The sequence below is a fragment of the Marmota monax genome, unplaced genomic scaffold (assembly GCF_021218885.2).
Source record: "Marmota monax isolate L192 unplaced genomic scaffold, Marmota_monax_Labrador192_F-V1.1 WCK01_AAM20220418_F8-fsc00022, whole genome shotgun sequence".
Taxonomy (NCBI): Eukaryota; Metazoa; Chordata; class Mammalia; order Rodentia; family Sciuridae; genus Marmota; species Marmota monax.
The window spans coordinates 7493869-7507965 of record NW_026695215.1 but is presented as its reverse complement, the minus strand read 5'-3'; the positions used below and the strand labels follow the sequence as shown (position 1 = coordinate 7507965).

Here is a 14097-nt window from a genome sequence, read left to right as displayed (position 1 = left end):
GCTCACGAAATCAGAGGAAGAACTCCAACAAGCCTGAAGAGGAATGTGCAGTCCTGTCAGCCAAAAGCAGGATGAGTAACAGGGAAGCCCCTTATGAGGAGTCACCAAGTCACGGGGAAAGCCTTTTATGGGTCACAAACCATGCCTGCTGCCCATTTGTAGTTCAGTTTTAAAATTCTGATCATTCCATCAGTCAGCAAATGTTGAACGACCCCACAGGCTGATTTCCCTCCATGTCTCCCCTTCTGCAAGAGTCTCAAACCCATCTACACCACTTCAAGCCTGTGAAATCTCCCAAGCACATTCCTCACTCTGACCCCACTCTTGCACACATTTGCACATGCGAGTGGCATCTGTTCACAGCCTCTGAGGTCACCTGTGACTGGCCCTCCACCAGACTTACCCCACACACAGCTTCACAGTCCCACCGGAAACTCAGTTTTGAAGAAGTTAGTTCCTCAGTTAGAAACAAACAAAAGACCTGCATGCTGGTGAGCCACAGAACAATGGCAGGCTGGGGCGGTCCAGGGCCGCTGGAAGGTCAGTGGGACAGGGTCAGAGTCCCTGGGTCTGCAGAAGAGTTTCAGGTCTTTTCTCCCTTTCGGGACCTCAGCCCTTCACTGCCTGTGCCCTCTCCAGGGCCCTGCAGAGCTCCTAGGAAGGCAGGCAGCAATGGTCTCCATGCCTTGCAAAGCTAGTGGGAACCCCTCATGCATACACAGGCGTGGGAGGGCTTTGTGGGGAGGTGCAAGGACCCCAGGGACCTTCCTCCTCTCTCAAGCCACAGCCTCTGGGTAGGGGATTCGAGCTAATACAACTCCTAACCATGTCTGCATTCGGGTCATAGCACTGTACCCACGTCCACTTCTGAAAAATGTGGCAGTTCTAACAGGTGCACCTGGGGGGAAGCCCATGGAGGACACTTGGAACTTTCTGTGCCACCTTTGTGACTTCTGTTCATCTAAAATAATTCCCAAATAAAAATTTTCGAGAAAGCTAACATGAAGAATGTTCCTTTTTTTTTTTTTAAGAAAATGAATCACCACCCCAACCTCATCTAGTTCGCTTATGTGAAATTGTGTAGTTGCCTAAAGTAAGCAGCTTTAATAAGAGGAGGCCCACCTAGGGGTTTGGGCCAGGACCCTCCCTGTGACACAGCAAGGGCTGCACAAAGACCACCAGGAGATTCAGCAGTGTGGAGGCTCACGAGGTTCTGTGGACAAGGAACCTTAACAAAGCTCACGAGGAGCCCAGGAACTAACCATCCCAGAGAGCTTGCAGCCAGCAGAGAACCAAGGTCCCAAGCGCCCTGCAGGTACATGTGTGCTGAAGGCAGTCTGATCGGAGAGAGCCCTTCCCCTTCCACTACTCATGAATGATGAAAAGTAAACCAGGATCATTTCAAAATAACAAATCCATTTTGAACAGCTTTGAAGATGAACAAGAAAAGTAATGTTAAGTAATGGGATGCTAAAAAAATTAAGCGGCACAGGGCGAAAGGCGTGGCGTTTCTTGGTTTTGTTTCCTCTTGGTGTCATTAAGTCTGATTAGCTTAACCACTGAAAGCAGGCAGTTCCTCTGGTGTCAGTAAACAGTAATGGACGCTCCTGCCAGGAACTTCCTCCAGAGGCCTGGCACTTGCCAGACTTGCCCTCCTTCTAGTGAGTTGCCCACCTCTGGGGTCTGTGGAGGGAGAGCTGGGAAGCTGAATTTTGAACCATCTGTCTGTCAGGCCTCGGGTGCATGGGTGTGAAGCTATTTGCCAGCATTTAACAGTTAAGCAACTTCTCTGAAAGCCAGGTCTGGCTGCTTGTGACATATCAGAACATTGAGACCATGCTCTAGTTTGGTACAGAGTCAGCCTGCAGTGGACAGCAGTGGTCCCTTTGCCCCTGACATGCTGGCCAGCTCACAAGTCCCACCCAACCTGTACCTCCTGGCTCCAGAAGCCCTGAGTTTGCTGCACCTGCCCTGCAGAACCTTCCAGATCTAACGCAAACTGCTCACTGGTAAAGAATTATCTGTGCAGCTCCCAGCACATGGGAACCTCTATACGGTTTACACGTGTGTTGGTACAACACACCAACACCTCTGCATGGTGGGGAGCTTCTGTATGAAGCACAAGAAAAAAGTCCCAATACTGATGCCCCACAGGAGGGCGGGCTCCAAAGCCCTCAAGTCACTATGCCCAGAGCTGCTCAAGGAGGTTTTCCTGTGAGGGCTATTTGGGTCAGACCACAGGGCCACTGCAGGCAGGATAACAACCTTCCAGATCACTGTTATATAACTCAAGTGTTCTAAAGTAAAACCCAGGGCTCTGCTCTTTGACTCCTTACAGGACCAATTTTAGAGTAGAAACTAAAAGGACAGAGCACTTGAGATGTGGTTGTTCATAACAGTGTCAGACTGCTGCATCAAAGTGGACTAAGAATCAGGTAAGATGACCCAAAGAACATACCTACCTGAAATTTTCATAAGTAGGATAATTTTTAGCTACTGGAGCAATGAAGAGAAACACAGGGGAATAAATTGGTTTGAAACTATTTGAAAAACATGTTATTTTTAGAAGAGTGAAGATTGGCCTTCAGGTTCTTTTCTAACAAGATGTCCCAGAAGTTCAGAGGCCCTTCTTATTTGAAAAATAAGTTTAACACTTTCTCTCTCTCTCTCTCTCTCTCTCTCTCTCTCTCTCTCTCTCTCTCTCTCTCTCTCTCGGCAAAAGCTTTGGTAAAGGCCATCATGTTGCTGAACTTGACCTTGAAAATGCCCAGCATTTCATAACACAGCAGCTTTTCTGGTTCGGCTTCTACTTCTCAACACTCTACCTTCCAATCAACACCCTGAGCCCTGCAGGAATCTCAGGAACTGTGAGGAAACTACCTCCTTCCCTCTGAGCTGCTTCAAAGGCCAAGTCCCCTCTGAAGAAGGGGACCGACAACAGAAGCAGAATTAGTCACTGTAGCCCAGCTGCTGCCAGCACTTACCTATGGTCTTGTCCAGACATGTCTGCCCCCCAACTGTGAGCAAGGGGTCCTGGCCACAGCTGCTGGCCAGGGAAGACCTGTCCTATTTTGTTCCCAAGCAGCATAAGAGGGCCAGGCAGGGGTGGCCACTAAAGGTGTCCCATCAGATAAGCTACTTTCTAAGGACTTCAATTGGTTCTCTGCATGGATGGATAACCTGCTGTTTCAGCCAGCTTTTTCATTGCTATGACCAAAAGACCTGACAAGAACAATTAGAGGAGGAAAAGTTTATTCAGGGCTCACGGTTTCAGAGGTCTCAGTCCCTAGAGGGCCAACGCTATTGCTCTGGACCACAGGTGAGAGAGAATGTCATTACCAAGGGGTGTGGTAAAGGAAAGCAGCTGGGAACCTGGTTCCAGGAAGCAGAGAGAGTTCTGCTCTACAGAGACAAAATGTAAACCCCAAATGCACGTCCCCAGGGACCACCTCCTCCAGCCACACCCTACCTGCCTACAGTTACCTCCAGGTTAATCCCTATTGAGATTAAGACAGGACTGGGTTAAAGCTCTCAGAATCCAGTCCACCTCTGACCCTTCTTGCATTGTGCGTCTCACACACAAGTTTTTGGAGGCCACCTCATATCTAAACCATAACAACTGCACAGGCATGAAAGGGGAAATTGGCATGAGCAGAACCCTAGAGGAAGAAGCAACGGTGCACCCTGCCGAGGGCAGCAACACAGACTGCTGTGTGCCTGGGAGACACTGCTGGGCATTCCTGATCAGAGACCAGTCAGCTGTGTAGGTGATGCTCAGGTCTCCACCTTCCCCCAGCCATCCTGGAAACCAGCCCCATCCTCCAAGTTAAGTGGAACTTCTCCTCCGTGCCTGGAAAAGCCTAACCTGACACTTTCTCAATAGAAGGTTTTTGTAGGTTTCGTAAAACATAACTCCGTGAATAACTAAGGTATTTACTTGGACAAGGAAGAGTTTTGAAGGGATCAATCATCTCTATTAGGACATGGGCAACAAAACCCTCTTGAACAGATGAATTTGCAGAAATCATGTGCTAGGTAATGTGCTGTTTCCTATAATCCATAAAAGCTTGAAGCTTTTTTGGTATTCTATGCTAGTATCCCAAGGAAGAAGACTGACAGCCATGTGCATGAGCCTTAAAAAGTAAGAGGAGACATCAAGAAGCAGAAGACAAAAATGAACATGGTATTGCTGATGGCAATTACTCAAAAGGTCATATAACTGCAAATAAAATATTTGGGTGGAGATGTGGGGTTGTCAGTACCACGTACAGATATATGTGACAATCACTGGAAAGTTTGGCACAGAAAACAAGATTGCAGAAAGCCCACCCCCCCCCCCTCAGCTCCCACCAAGTTATGCTTTAATAAAGCCTTGGTCGGCAGCAACTAAAAAGTGTGCTTCCAAGTACCTGAAGAAACTGTCAAGGCAGATAACAAAGTTCAGTGATTGGCAAGCTTGACATAATTAGTTAACTAGATATAAGGAAATGGTGACTATTCTTAGTAGGGAAGCCAGAGACAAACCCCAAACGAACAGCCAGGCTCAGGTGGACCAGTGAGGCTCCTACAGCTTGGAAGGGCAACTTGGCCAAAGCAGGACAGGGATTGCCACAGCCTTCCTGGACCCGGTCAGTGAGAAATGCCATGGCCCAGGCTGACAGGTGAACTGAGACTCGGAGCATCCCGCAGGGAGCACAGGCTCTGACTGCCCCTTGGTCTCCTTGCTCTTCTCACCAAGCCACGCGTCCCAGTTCAAACTACTTCCTGAGCTGCACCTAAACCCCAAAATGTATTTTTCTAGTACTTTCTTGGCTCTCTCTCTCTCTCTCTCTCTCTTTCGCCTTATAACAAAATACCCACTCAAAACTGTCTAGAAGAACTGAAAAAACAGCCTCTACCTCAGAGCAAAGACTGTCCAAGGAAGGAACATGACCTTTGTCCTTGGAAAGACCCACAGAGCATTCCTAGGCACATTCCCACCCTGCTAAGTTGTTTATCTACAAATAACAGGAGAGATCTGCTGTGCCAGGTGTCCCTGACTCAGTCAGGCTAGGTGGGGACCCCTAGCAGCCACCAATCAGCATGAGACAGGGAAATACCTGGGATGCTAGATGACCCTCCCAGTAGTTTATGGTGGTTGATAACGTGTTGGGAAACCATGTAGTTCAGCACGTATACCCCTCTTGGCTCAAGCCAATCAGTTCAAATGAATACCCCTTTTGTACTGACCAATCACCCCTACCCAACTTGTTCCCGCCAGTGAATGTGCTAATCATATTTTAGAGTTGTTATTTGATTTTCCCTTGGTGTGTGATGATTTGCTAAGAGATGCTATGATGTATGTGGGGGTCCCTGCCTTCTCCAAAGAATGTATAAAACTGCTGCAAACCCTGGGCTGGGGCCTCTCAGCGTCACCAGTTGCCGTGTGTGCGCGCGGAGGACCGAGCTAGCTCGCAATAAACACCTCTTTGCTGTTTACATCGATCTTGGTCTCTGGTGGTCTTTGGGGGTCCCGAATTCAAGCATAACAGAACAAAATCCACGTCCCCCTGAAGCTGCTCCTCTCCCAGCCTTCTGAAACCAGGCACACCAGCCCCTCCCTGATGGTTCCAAGACTGGCAGATGAATGGAAGCATGGGTGGAAAGGTGACCCCACACCCTAACACCCCTATTCAGCCTCCTAGAACACAAGTGGCTCCCTGCAAAGCTCCCAGGCCCTGTCCCGCACAGTCTCCATGAGGGGTGGGCTGTGCATCACCAGAGGCAGTGTGAGAAGGAGGCACTGTCCAGGCAGAGCTGTCCCCAGCTGGCAGAAGCATAAGGGGAATAGTCAGGCCAGTAGAAGCACACAGCCGTGAGCCTGGCTTGAAGTCTGAGGGAGGAAAGTCATTTCATATCTATTCTGACAACATGGGTCTAACAGGAGAAGCGAGAACTATTTGAAGGCTCTTCTACCCAACAATGAGAGTTAAGTCTGCTCTCAATTCTGGGAGATCTCAAAGGATGAGTTTCTGTCTATCCTTCAAATAAACTCAGGGAAACATTCTTTCATTTAAAAATAGTGGACACCAGTTGAGTGAGACAGAGGCCCTGAGAAGCTGGCCTTAGGAGATGGTGGCACTGTGTGACCAGGGGCCCTGGCAGGTGAGGATGGCAAATCCCACAGAACTCAGTCTCCTCCTTGAGAATGGTGAGGTCTGAGGAGACTTCTTGGATTCTTTCACCTCCAAAATCCATTTACTTTCCATTGAAAAGGCTCAATTTCACAAGCAATACTTGATTTTCTGCAGAAAAGACACCCAGGGAGGGACAGTAGGGAGTGCCATCTGTCCTAAGAGCTCCAGAAGCACAAGGCAGCTGGGGAAAGGACTGCAAAAGCCACTTTTGTTAAAACACTCGGGCTGACTTTCACAAGGAAGGAGACAAAACCACTCAAGTCTTCAGGCCAAAGTTCCACAAATGAACTTCTTCGATTTTAACATGCAAATGTAAGATCACAGAATTTAGATAAGCTTTTAAGAAAGGACCTGGAACTACTACTGTCAGCACTAATAAGAAAAGTTCAAAGTGCAGCGGTTTGTGTAAATCAAAGAACTGGACAGAAAGACTAACCCATAGATAAAGTGCTCCTCAGAGGTCTGCACTTGAAGGAACCGGACAGAGCCGGTAGCACACAAGTCTCAGGGAGGGAGGGGGACTGCACCGCCGCACAGGTGAGAGACATTCCCAAGGACAAACCAACACAGGACAATGAGTCCTCCTGATGTCACTGGGAACCCCAGGGCAAGGGCAGTCCTGACAGGCCTGGCCTGACTTTCCCAGAAGGACTGTAGGAAGCTGCCCCAACATCTCTGGGCTCCAGTTTCCTCCTCTCTAAAGTGGGAACTGTAAGTGCCTTGCCCACTTTTCAGGATGACACAAATACCAACCCAAAAACACAAGTGCAAGTAGTGGTGCAAGAATCAAAGAAACTTGGGGACAGGGATGTGCAGAGATTAGAGAACAAGGCCAACTTTTGGGGGGATCCTCAGCCTAGAGGCCAGCCTTCCCCAGGAGGGAGGTAATGAGTCCCGAGGAGGCCAGGCTTCCCCCAGAAGGCCAAATCTGAAGGCCAAGCTTCCCCAGGAGGCCAGGTCCTGAGCCCAGAGAAGGCCAGGCTTCCCTGAAGGGAGGCAGGTCCTGAGTCCAGAAGCGATAGCCCTAGGGAAGCCCAAAGGAAGTATATGTGGACAGCAGCTGGTCCTGGGACTGCAGGGGTCCACTGGGTCTTCCCTGTAGGAGTAAGGATGCCAGCAGGACCTGGAGATGGAAGGATCCATCTCCAAGCAGGGATAGCGGGGTGGGGGGGATAGGGCAGGGTGAGACCTTCAAGAGCTCCAGAGCTTGAGGTCAAGACTCCTGCACTGCATTTTCAGATATGCACCCTGAAATGACAGCTAACCTGTACACACATGGCCACAGAACAAATGCATATTTACAAAGCTTTAGGAGCTGTTTGCTTGTGGTTGGCTTGCAACCAACTTTTTTTTTTTTTTTTTTTTTGGCAATGTTGGAGATGGAGCCCAGGGCCTTGAGTGTTGAACATACTGGCAAGTGCTCTACCACTGAGCTTCACCCCACCTCTTGCAACCTAATTTTTTTCAACCCAAACATTTTCTTTCAAGTTTTGAGTACATGCTGATTCCTGGAACAACCTTTGCAGCTTTTAAACAAAAATCAACAAACATTAGAAAGGCAAATAACTTTTGGCACTAGACATTTCAAGATAAAAAGGTAAAGTACAGAGCACATTTAAAACACTGGTAATTTCTAGTTACGCAAAAATGATGATTCCAGCATTGTCATAAGGCACATGCTTTGACAGAAGCAGACCTTGCACACCGTACCATGTGTTTTCAAAGCTGCAGCCTGCAGAGCAGGTAACTTATTAAACTCACAAACCTTACTACACTTTGTAGGAGCAATAAAGACATCTTAATTCAGACTATAAAAAAAAGAATTCATGTAACCTAAGGAAAAAAACCACTCATCCATGCAAGAGACTTCAGAAGCATCATTTATGGGAAGGAGTAGCTCCTTACAGAATAATTCTTACAGAATAATACATCGAAAAAAATCTGTAATTAGCACTACCCTAGGAAGATATATAGGTAATTTAAAGTTTGTGATAAGCTAATAGTATCAACAAGTAAAAAGACATTATTTTCAAGTACTTTTAAATAACTTCATCAGCAGAATTTATTTTCAATTAACATGTCAATTAAAATTATTCTTATTTTCTCATTGAATGAGTAAAATGCACCTGTCATGGGCACTAAAAAATAATAAAACTGCACTTCAGTGTGTCAGTCTACTGTTAAACTCTCTTATAGTTTAAAAAAAATGACTCCCTTCCTTTTTGGAGCAATGGCATAATGACTTGGTTGGATATAATGTATCACTCCACTGCTTTTGGTCTTTCCTCTTAAGAGGGGGGAGGGGAGCAGCCCTTGGGAACCTGAATAGAGCTTTCCTAAGAAGTGAAGGATGCAGGCGGGGTAGCCAGGGTTCAGGTTTGGGTTCTTGATGTGAGTCATCACATCACAAGGGCGCCCCCCCCCACCTCCCCTGTGCGATGGCCACACATAGGGCACTTCTCTGGAAGAGAAGGCAGCTTTTTGAAAAGTTGAATGCACGATGCAGCCATTCCACTTAGAGGTCTTCACCCAAGAAAAATGAAAGTATGCGACCACATACCAGGGCTTGCACATGCACGTTCATAGCACTTGTGTACATGACAGCCAAAAACTAGAAACAGCCCAAGTGCCCATCGGCAGGTGAACGTGGCAGATCCATAAAATGGAACACCCATTGGCAACAGAAAGGAACAAGCTATTGACTGGCACAAGGCTTGGTGAATGTCAAAACAGTCCTATGGAGAGCACTTTGCTGACAAGATGAGTACTCACTGCGTGACTCCACTCATATAGAAAATATAGGCTGATCTGCAGTACAGCAGTCAGATCGGGTTGCTTAGGGAAGCTACTACCAAAGGCACAAAGGATACTCTGGGGGAGAAAGACATAGCCACTATCTTGATTTTGATGGTGGTTTCACAGATGTGTCAGAAACCATCCATAGGTCATATAAGTGACTCACATGTCAAAACTCATCAGATGATGCATTTGAAATACAAGTCATTCATTGCACATCAATTATACCCCAATGAAGCTATTTTTAAAGAAAAAAGCTAAAAGAAAAAAAAAAGGAAATGCATTTGCAGAGACAGACAGGACAAGCTAAACTTGGAGGACTACACTCTCTGGAGGAGGGAACCTTCATGAAAAATCATGGAGAAAAGAGGTGAGATGACATCATCTAGAAAGAGAAGGACTCTGAGGCCTTCCCTGGAGGTGCAGGGGTCCCTCAAACAGAGAAAGCCTCAAGTAGACATGAACTGAGGTCCTGGGCATGCAGAAGAAGACAGAAACTGGCTGCTTCTTGAAGAAGCTCCTGGTTTCCCTCAGGACGGTCCTGCCACTCAGGAGAGAAGGAACAGGACAGCAGGCAGGAGTTCATCATGAGTGCAAACTTAAAGGAGCAGGCCTCCTAAGTGACATTCAAGGACCACCACTAGGAATGGCTTTCCCCTCTACATGGCCTTGAGTTTACCAAGTGCTCACATACCAGAGGGTCAGGGCCAGACCGGGTGGAGGGCCGGCAGGGCTGCCCAGGGCAGGCAGTCTTGATTATGGGTAGGTGCTTCATACTCCCCCAGGTGTGGAGCACCTGTAGGCACAGGGGGCAGGGCTGTGGAAAAGTCAACTTGCTGCCAGGCTTGCTGCCAGGCAGCCCTGTCACAGCAGTGTCCTGGCAATCAGTATGTGCCCTTCAGGGCTTCTCGGGGTTGCTCAGTACTCCTTCTCCAGAGCATAAAGCATCACAAGGCTTGTGCCCTCCCAGGGCACCAAGGGAGGGGTGGCTCCCTTCACAGAGCAAAGGTCTGAAATCTCTCCTAAACATAGCGTATTTAGAATCTGCCCCTAAATCTTCCCTAGATCAAGGATAGCTGATGGTCAGCACAGTTCCCACACCTCAGGACCTAAGTCTTCCTGAGGCACATCCCTAAGCTGAGAGGACGGAGGAGCACTCTGCCAGAAGAGAACCAAGTAGTGAGATTGGGTTGTTTCCGTTTCCTTCTGTCCTTAGTAGCAAGGATGTTAAAGACAGAAAGCGTCTTCAGGAAATCCTTTAGGTTATGGCAAAAAAGGGGGGGCACTGCTTCCTTTTCTTTCAATTATTTTAAGCATTAAAAGAAGGGGGACACTACCCCAGAGTCAGGCCCCACAAAAGACAAAACCTCTTTCTCAGGGGTGGGACCAGGAAAGGGCAGATGTGAATGGGGTAGGGGTGGGGCTGTGGCCAGGGCTGGGGCTAGGCAGGAGGACAGGTGTGAGGCTGGGGTGGAGTAGAAGTAGGGTTAGGGTGAGTGGAGGAGGGCAGGGTTGGGGCAGGAGGAAGACAGAGGTGGGACCAGGGTGCAGCTGGGGTGGGGCCTGGTGTTCTGTTTCTGGGAGGATGGTCAGAAGGCCTCCACAGCAAGAGAGAGCTGAGTCTGAGATAATCAGAGGAACTGGGTACTTGAGTTCTGGCATAGGTAAAGGTAACACAGGAGCCCTGAGACAGTATAAGCTTCCAGGTGAAGAGAACCCTGGATCCACCCGCCCCTGCTGGTAAGCATGGGAGCCCCAACACACTAAGGAAAAATATTCTTTGAACCCCTTCAAGACACAGCTCCTCTTCTACAGATCCCTGTGCTAGTCCCAGGATCCTGTCCTCATGCTCACAAGGTCTTCCACTTACACAGGCAGCACTGAACAGGACTTCACTGAAGTGTTTTTAAAGCTAATGATAGAAACCCATAGTAAAAATAAACTTTATGTTATATTGTAACCTAGTGCATATGCAAACAGAAACAAGTTTTCAAATCACCAAGCTTCCTGTGACTACTTCCAATACAGTTCACTTTATATTACGGAAATGCTAAGGTGACTTTGCAGATAACTTAAGAGTTTGAAAAACAGCATTCAAAGGCATTTGCGTCTAGTAATTTTATTCAAATGCAAATCAAAACATGAAAAAATTTTAATATTAATTTCCTGTTTTCCTATACAAATACTTACTTTAAAATAGTGGAATCTAAATTTCTTTGTGTGCTCATGGAGAAAATGCCTAGGGGGACATGTTCAGGAGACCTGGGGGGTAGGTGGGGAAATAGTTTGGGAGGAACCCTAACAGAAACATTGCTTACTAGGGGAGGAGACACCTTCGGTTTCAAAGATGGCTCAATAATTTTCACAATGTTCACAAAAACAAGAAGAGAAAGCAGGACCATGCTTTGGGAGGGACTGTTTGGACTGCTCTTAAGTGTCAGGTTGGAGGCATTTCTATCTCCCCACAATAGAGCTTAAGCCACACATGGACTGCAATGTGGCTGGGACCCACACCTGGCATACTGGATGGACACGTGCTGCTCAATACATTCTGCCTCATAACTTTTGAGTAAGAGCTCATTGTTACCATCAAACCCTAACTTTGCATGTAGGCCCAATTTTTAAATTTCTCCAAATGCAAGTGTCTGTGTGATAACAACTGAACCTTTTGCTAATCTTCAAGTCATTGGTCAAATACATGGAGTTTAATGAGGTATATTCCTCAAAACACTAAGATAAAAGGATGGTTTCCATTAAAAGGTACAAGAAACAGTATTGGCTGTAATGGAAAGTTTCCATGTCTGCTAGCTGCCAGGGTAAACTCTAAAACCAGCTGGAATTAAAATGAGTGTGTTAATGTAATAGGTAGTTTCTCCAGGGACGTGAGCCAGTGGGCTGATCTGTCAGCCAAGGGCTCTTTAATAGAAATGGTGCCAATTTCTCCGGGAAACAAAAGTTCCATGCTCACCCCTGAGGTCAGAAGAGCTTGCACCCAATTTCCAGTAGCCCCAGGGTCCCGGAGAGAGAAATCACACCTGCAGGGAAGCATTTCCCATACTGCCACACTGCCACCACGCACAAAATAGCGCTTTTAAACTGTGCCCTTCGGCCCTATTTAGGGGCATCATTAACGATTTCAAACTCCAACTATTGCTTTATCTCACAATAGTGAAAAATGGGGGAGCTACATTCATTATGGTTTTAAGTCATTTAACTGCAGTCCTCTCGAAGGCAAAGGAAATGCCGCGACGGAACCTGCGGACTTAGGAGGCAGCCGTTCTCCCCCACCGCGGCTGCTTTCCTGAATGGAGGCAGTAGCCTCCGGGAAGGAGCAGTTAAGTGGTTCCTTTATCAAAACAAGGAGGGAATCACAGCAAAGGCGAACGCAGCGAGAACCCCTCCTGCATCCAGGCAGTTCAATTCACCCCGTCGCCCCACCCCCTACCCCATCCCTGACCCACTACAGCTCGGGTTTCAGAAGGGAAGAAAGTCTGGAGGAGGGCGGTCAACCTTCCAAACGCAGGCCCCTCGGCTTAAGCGAGAAGGAGGTGTGAGCTGGGGACTGCGTGCGTGCGCACAGGGACAGCCCAGCCACGGACCAGACAGCAGTGGCCAGGAGGGAGACCCACCAGATCGACAAAGCCTCAACTAGTACGATTTGAAAAATCCCCCGCAGGCACTGGCTTCGGTGCCAAAACCTCCCTGGGTTTATTTTCAGGCAAGTGACTCACAGCCTCCTCTCCATAAGTAATTCCATAAAAACCAGTCGCCGGTTCCACTAGTTCCGCTGCCCTCTGGCTGCCCCTCCCTCCTCTCCGCCCATCCTGCAAACCAGACAGCGCCCAGACAGAACAGTGGTACCCCAGGGGAGCAGAAAACAGGCTCCGGCCCCGCCCCCGCCTCCCGAGTGATGAATGGGGCGCGGGCGGGCGCGAGCCCGAGAAAGGGAGTGCGGGGTGTGTACGCGTGTGTGCGCGCGTGGGCACGCACCCGGCCAACTTACGGAGGTGGAGTTGGTCCTCGCCTGGCCCTGGTTTCGCACCTCCTGCTCCCGGAACTGCAGCCCGGCCAGATGCTTCTCTAGCGCCTCCCAGTCCATTGGGGGCACCGGGGGCTCTTCGGGGACTAATGTCCCGCCGTCCAGAGGCTGAAGACAGGGCGCCCCTGCCACCGGGCCCCTGCCGCCGCGCCGGCCCTCCGCCGGCTGGGGCTTCTGGATCGCCCGCCCGGGGCCCCGGGGGCCGCTCTGCTGGCCGGCCACAACCACATTGCCATTGTGCCTGAGGTCCTGGGGTTCGCAGGGGCGGAGGTTGCCGTTGGGCATTGGGAGCGGCGTGACAGTGGTGACGCTCCGGGCCCCGCCGCTGCCGCTACGGGTCCTGGCGCTCAGGTCCCCGGACTCCCGGGCCGGACAGCGGTCATCCTGGTACCCTCGCTCGTCTTCCTCTTCCTCCTCCTCACGGTCCTCCTCCGGCGCCCACTCATCAATCACCTTCTGGTAGACCGGGAAGGGCGCTTCATAGTCCTCTAGGGCAGATACCAGGTCCAGGCTGCCCCCCGGCGACGACGAGGATTTGCACTCCGAGCAAGGGGTCACTTTGGTGGAGTTGGACTGCGAACTGGAGCGGCTACTGCTGCTGCTGCCGGCGTCACTGCCTAGATCCATCCCATCCTCTCGGTAGTCCTGGGGGAGGAGGCAGAGAGAGTGAGTTGCCGGGCCGAGCTGCTCAGCCGCCGCGCCGGTTGCGAGCCCCCCACGCCCCGGGCCGAGGAGCCCGAGGAGGCCTGGGGGCAAGGGCAGTCCCGGGCCCGAGGTTTCCCTTCGCCCTCCTCCCCCGCACGACCAGACTTCCTGCAGTTAACTAACCCTCAGATTCGCACAGAGGTGCCCGGCCGCCAGCGCGCACATTTCATGCGAGGAGCCCCGGGGCGCGCGCGGACTTTGTTTTAACCATTTTGAGTCGGGCGCGCCCCTGCACCCCGCCCCGGGGATTCTCCAAGAACCGGACGCTTCCCACAGTATTCAGATTCCCTGGGGGCGGGAGCCGAGAAGGGGGAGGGCGCCCACTAATTTCGCACCTCACGGGGCGGTGAGACCACCCCCACCCCGCCCCGCCCCGCCCCT

The 14097-nt window shown here is 49.8% G+C and overlaps 1 protein-coding gene across 3 annotated transcripts in view; it reads right to left on the bottom strand.

Annotated features, from left to right (window-relative positions):
• The window catches only part of Schip1 (schwannomin interacting protein 1), a 562997-nt gene that overhangs the window by 93621 nt on the left and 455279 nt on the right, over positions 1 to 14097 (bottom strand). For 2 of the 3 annotated variants that reach the window (XM_058574880.1, XM_046431242.2), the window contains one exon: positions 12976 to 13656. In XM_058574880.1, coding sequence (XP_058430863.1) covers positions 12976 to 13656 — 681 coding nt within the window. Of the gene's footprint in view, positions 1 to 12975; positions 13657 to 13839; positions 14014 to 14097 lie in introns of those variants that run through there. The other variant, XM_046431241.2, reaches the window with a different exon arrangement.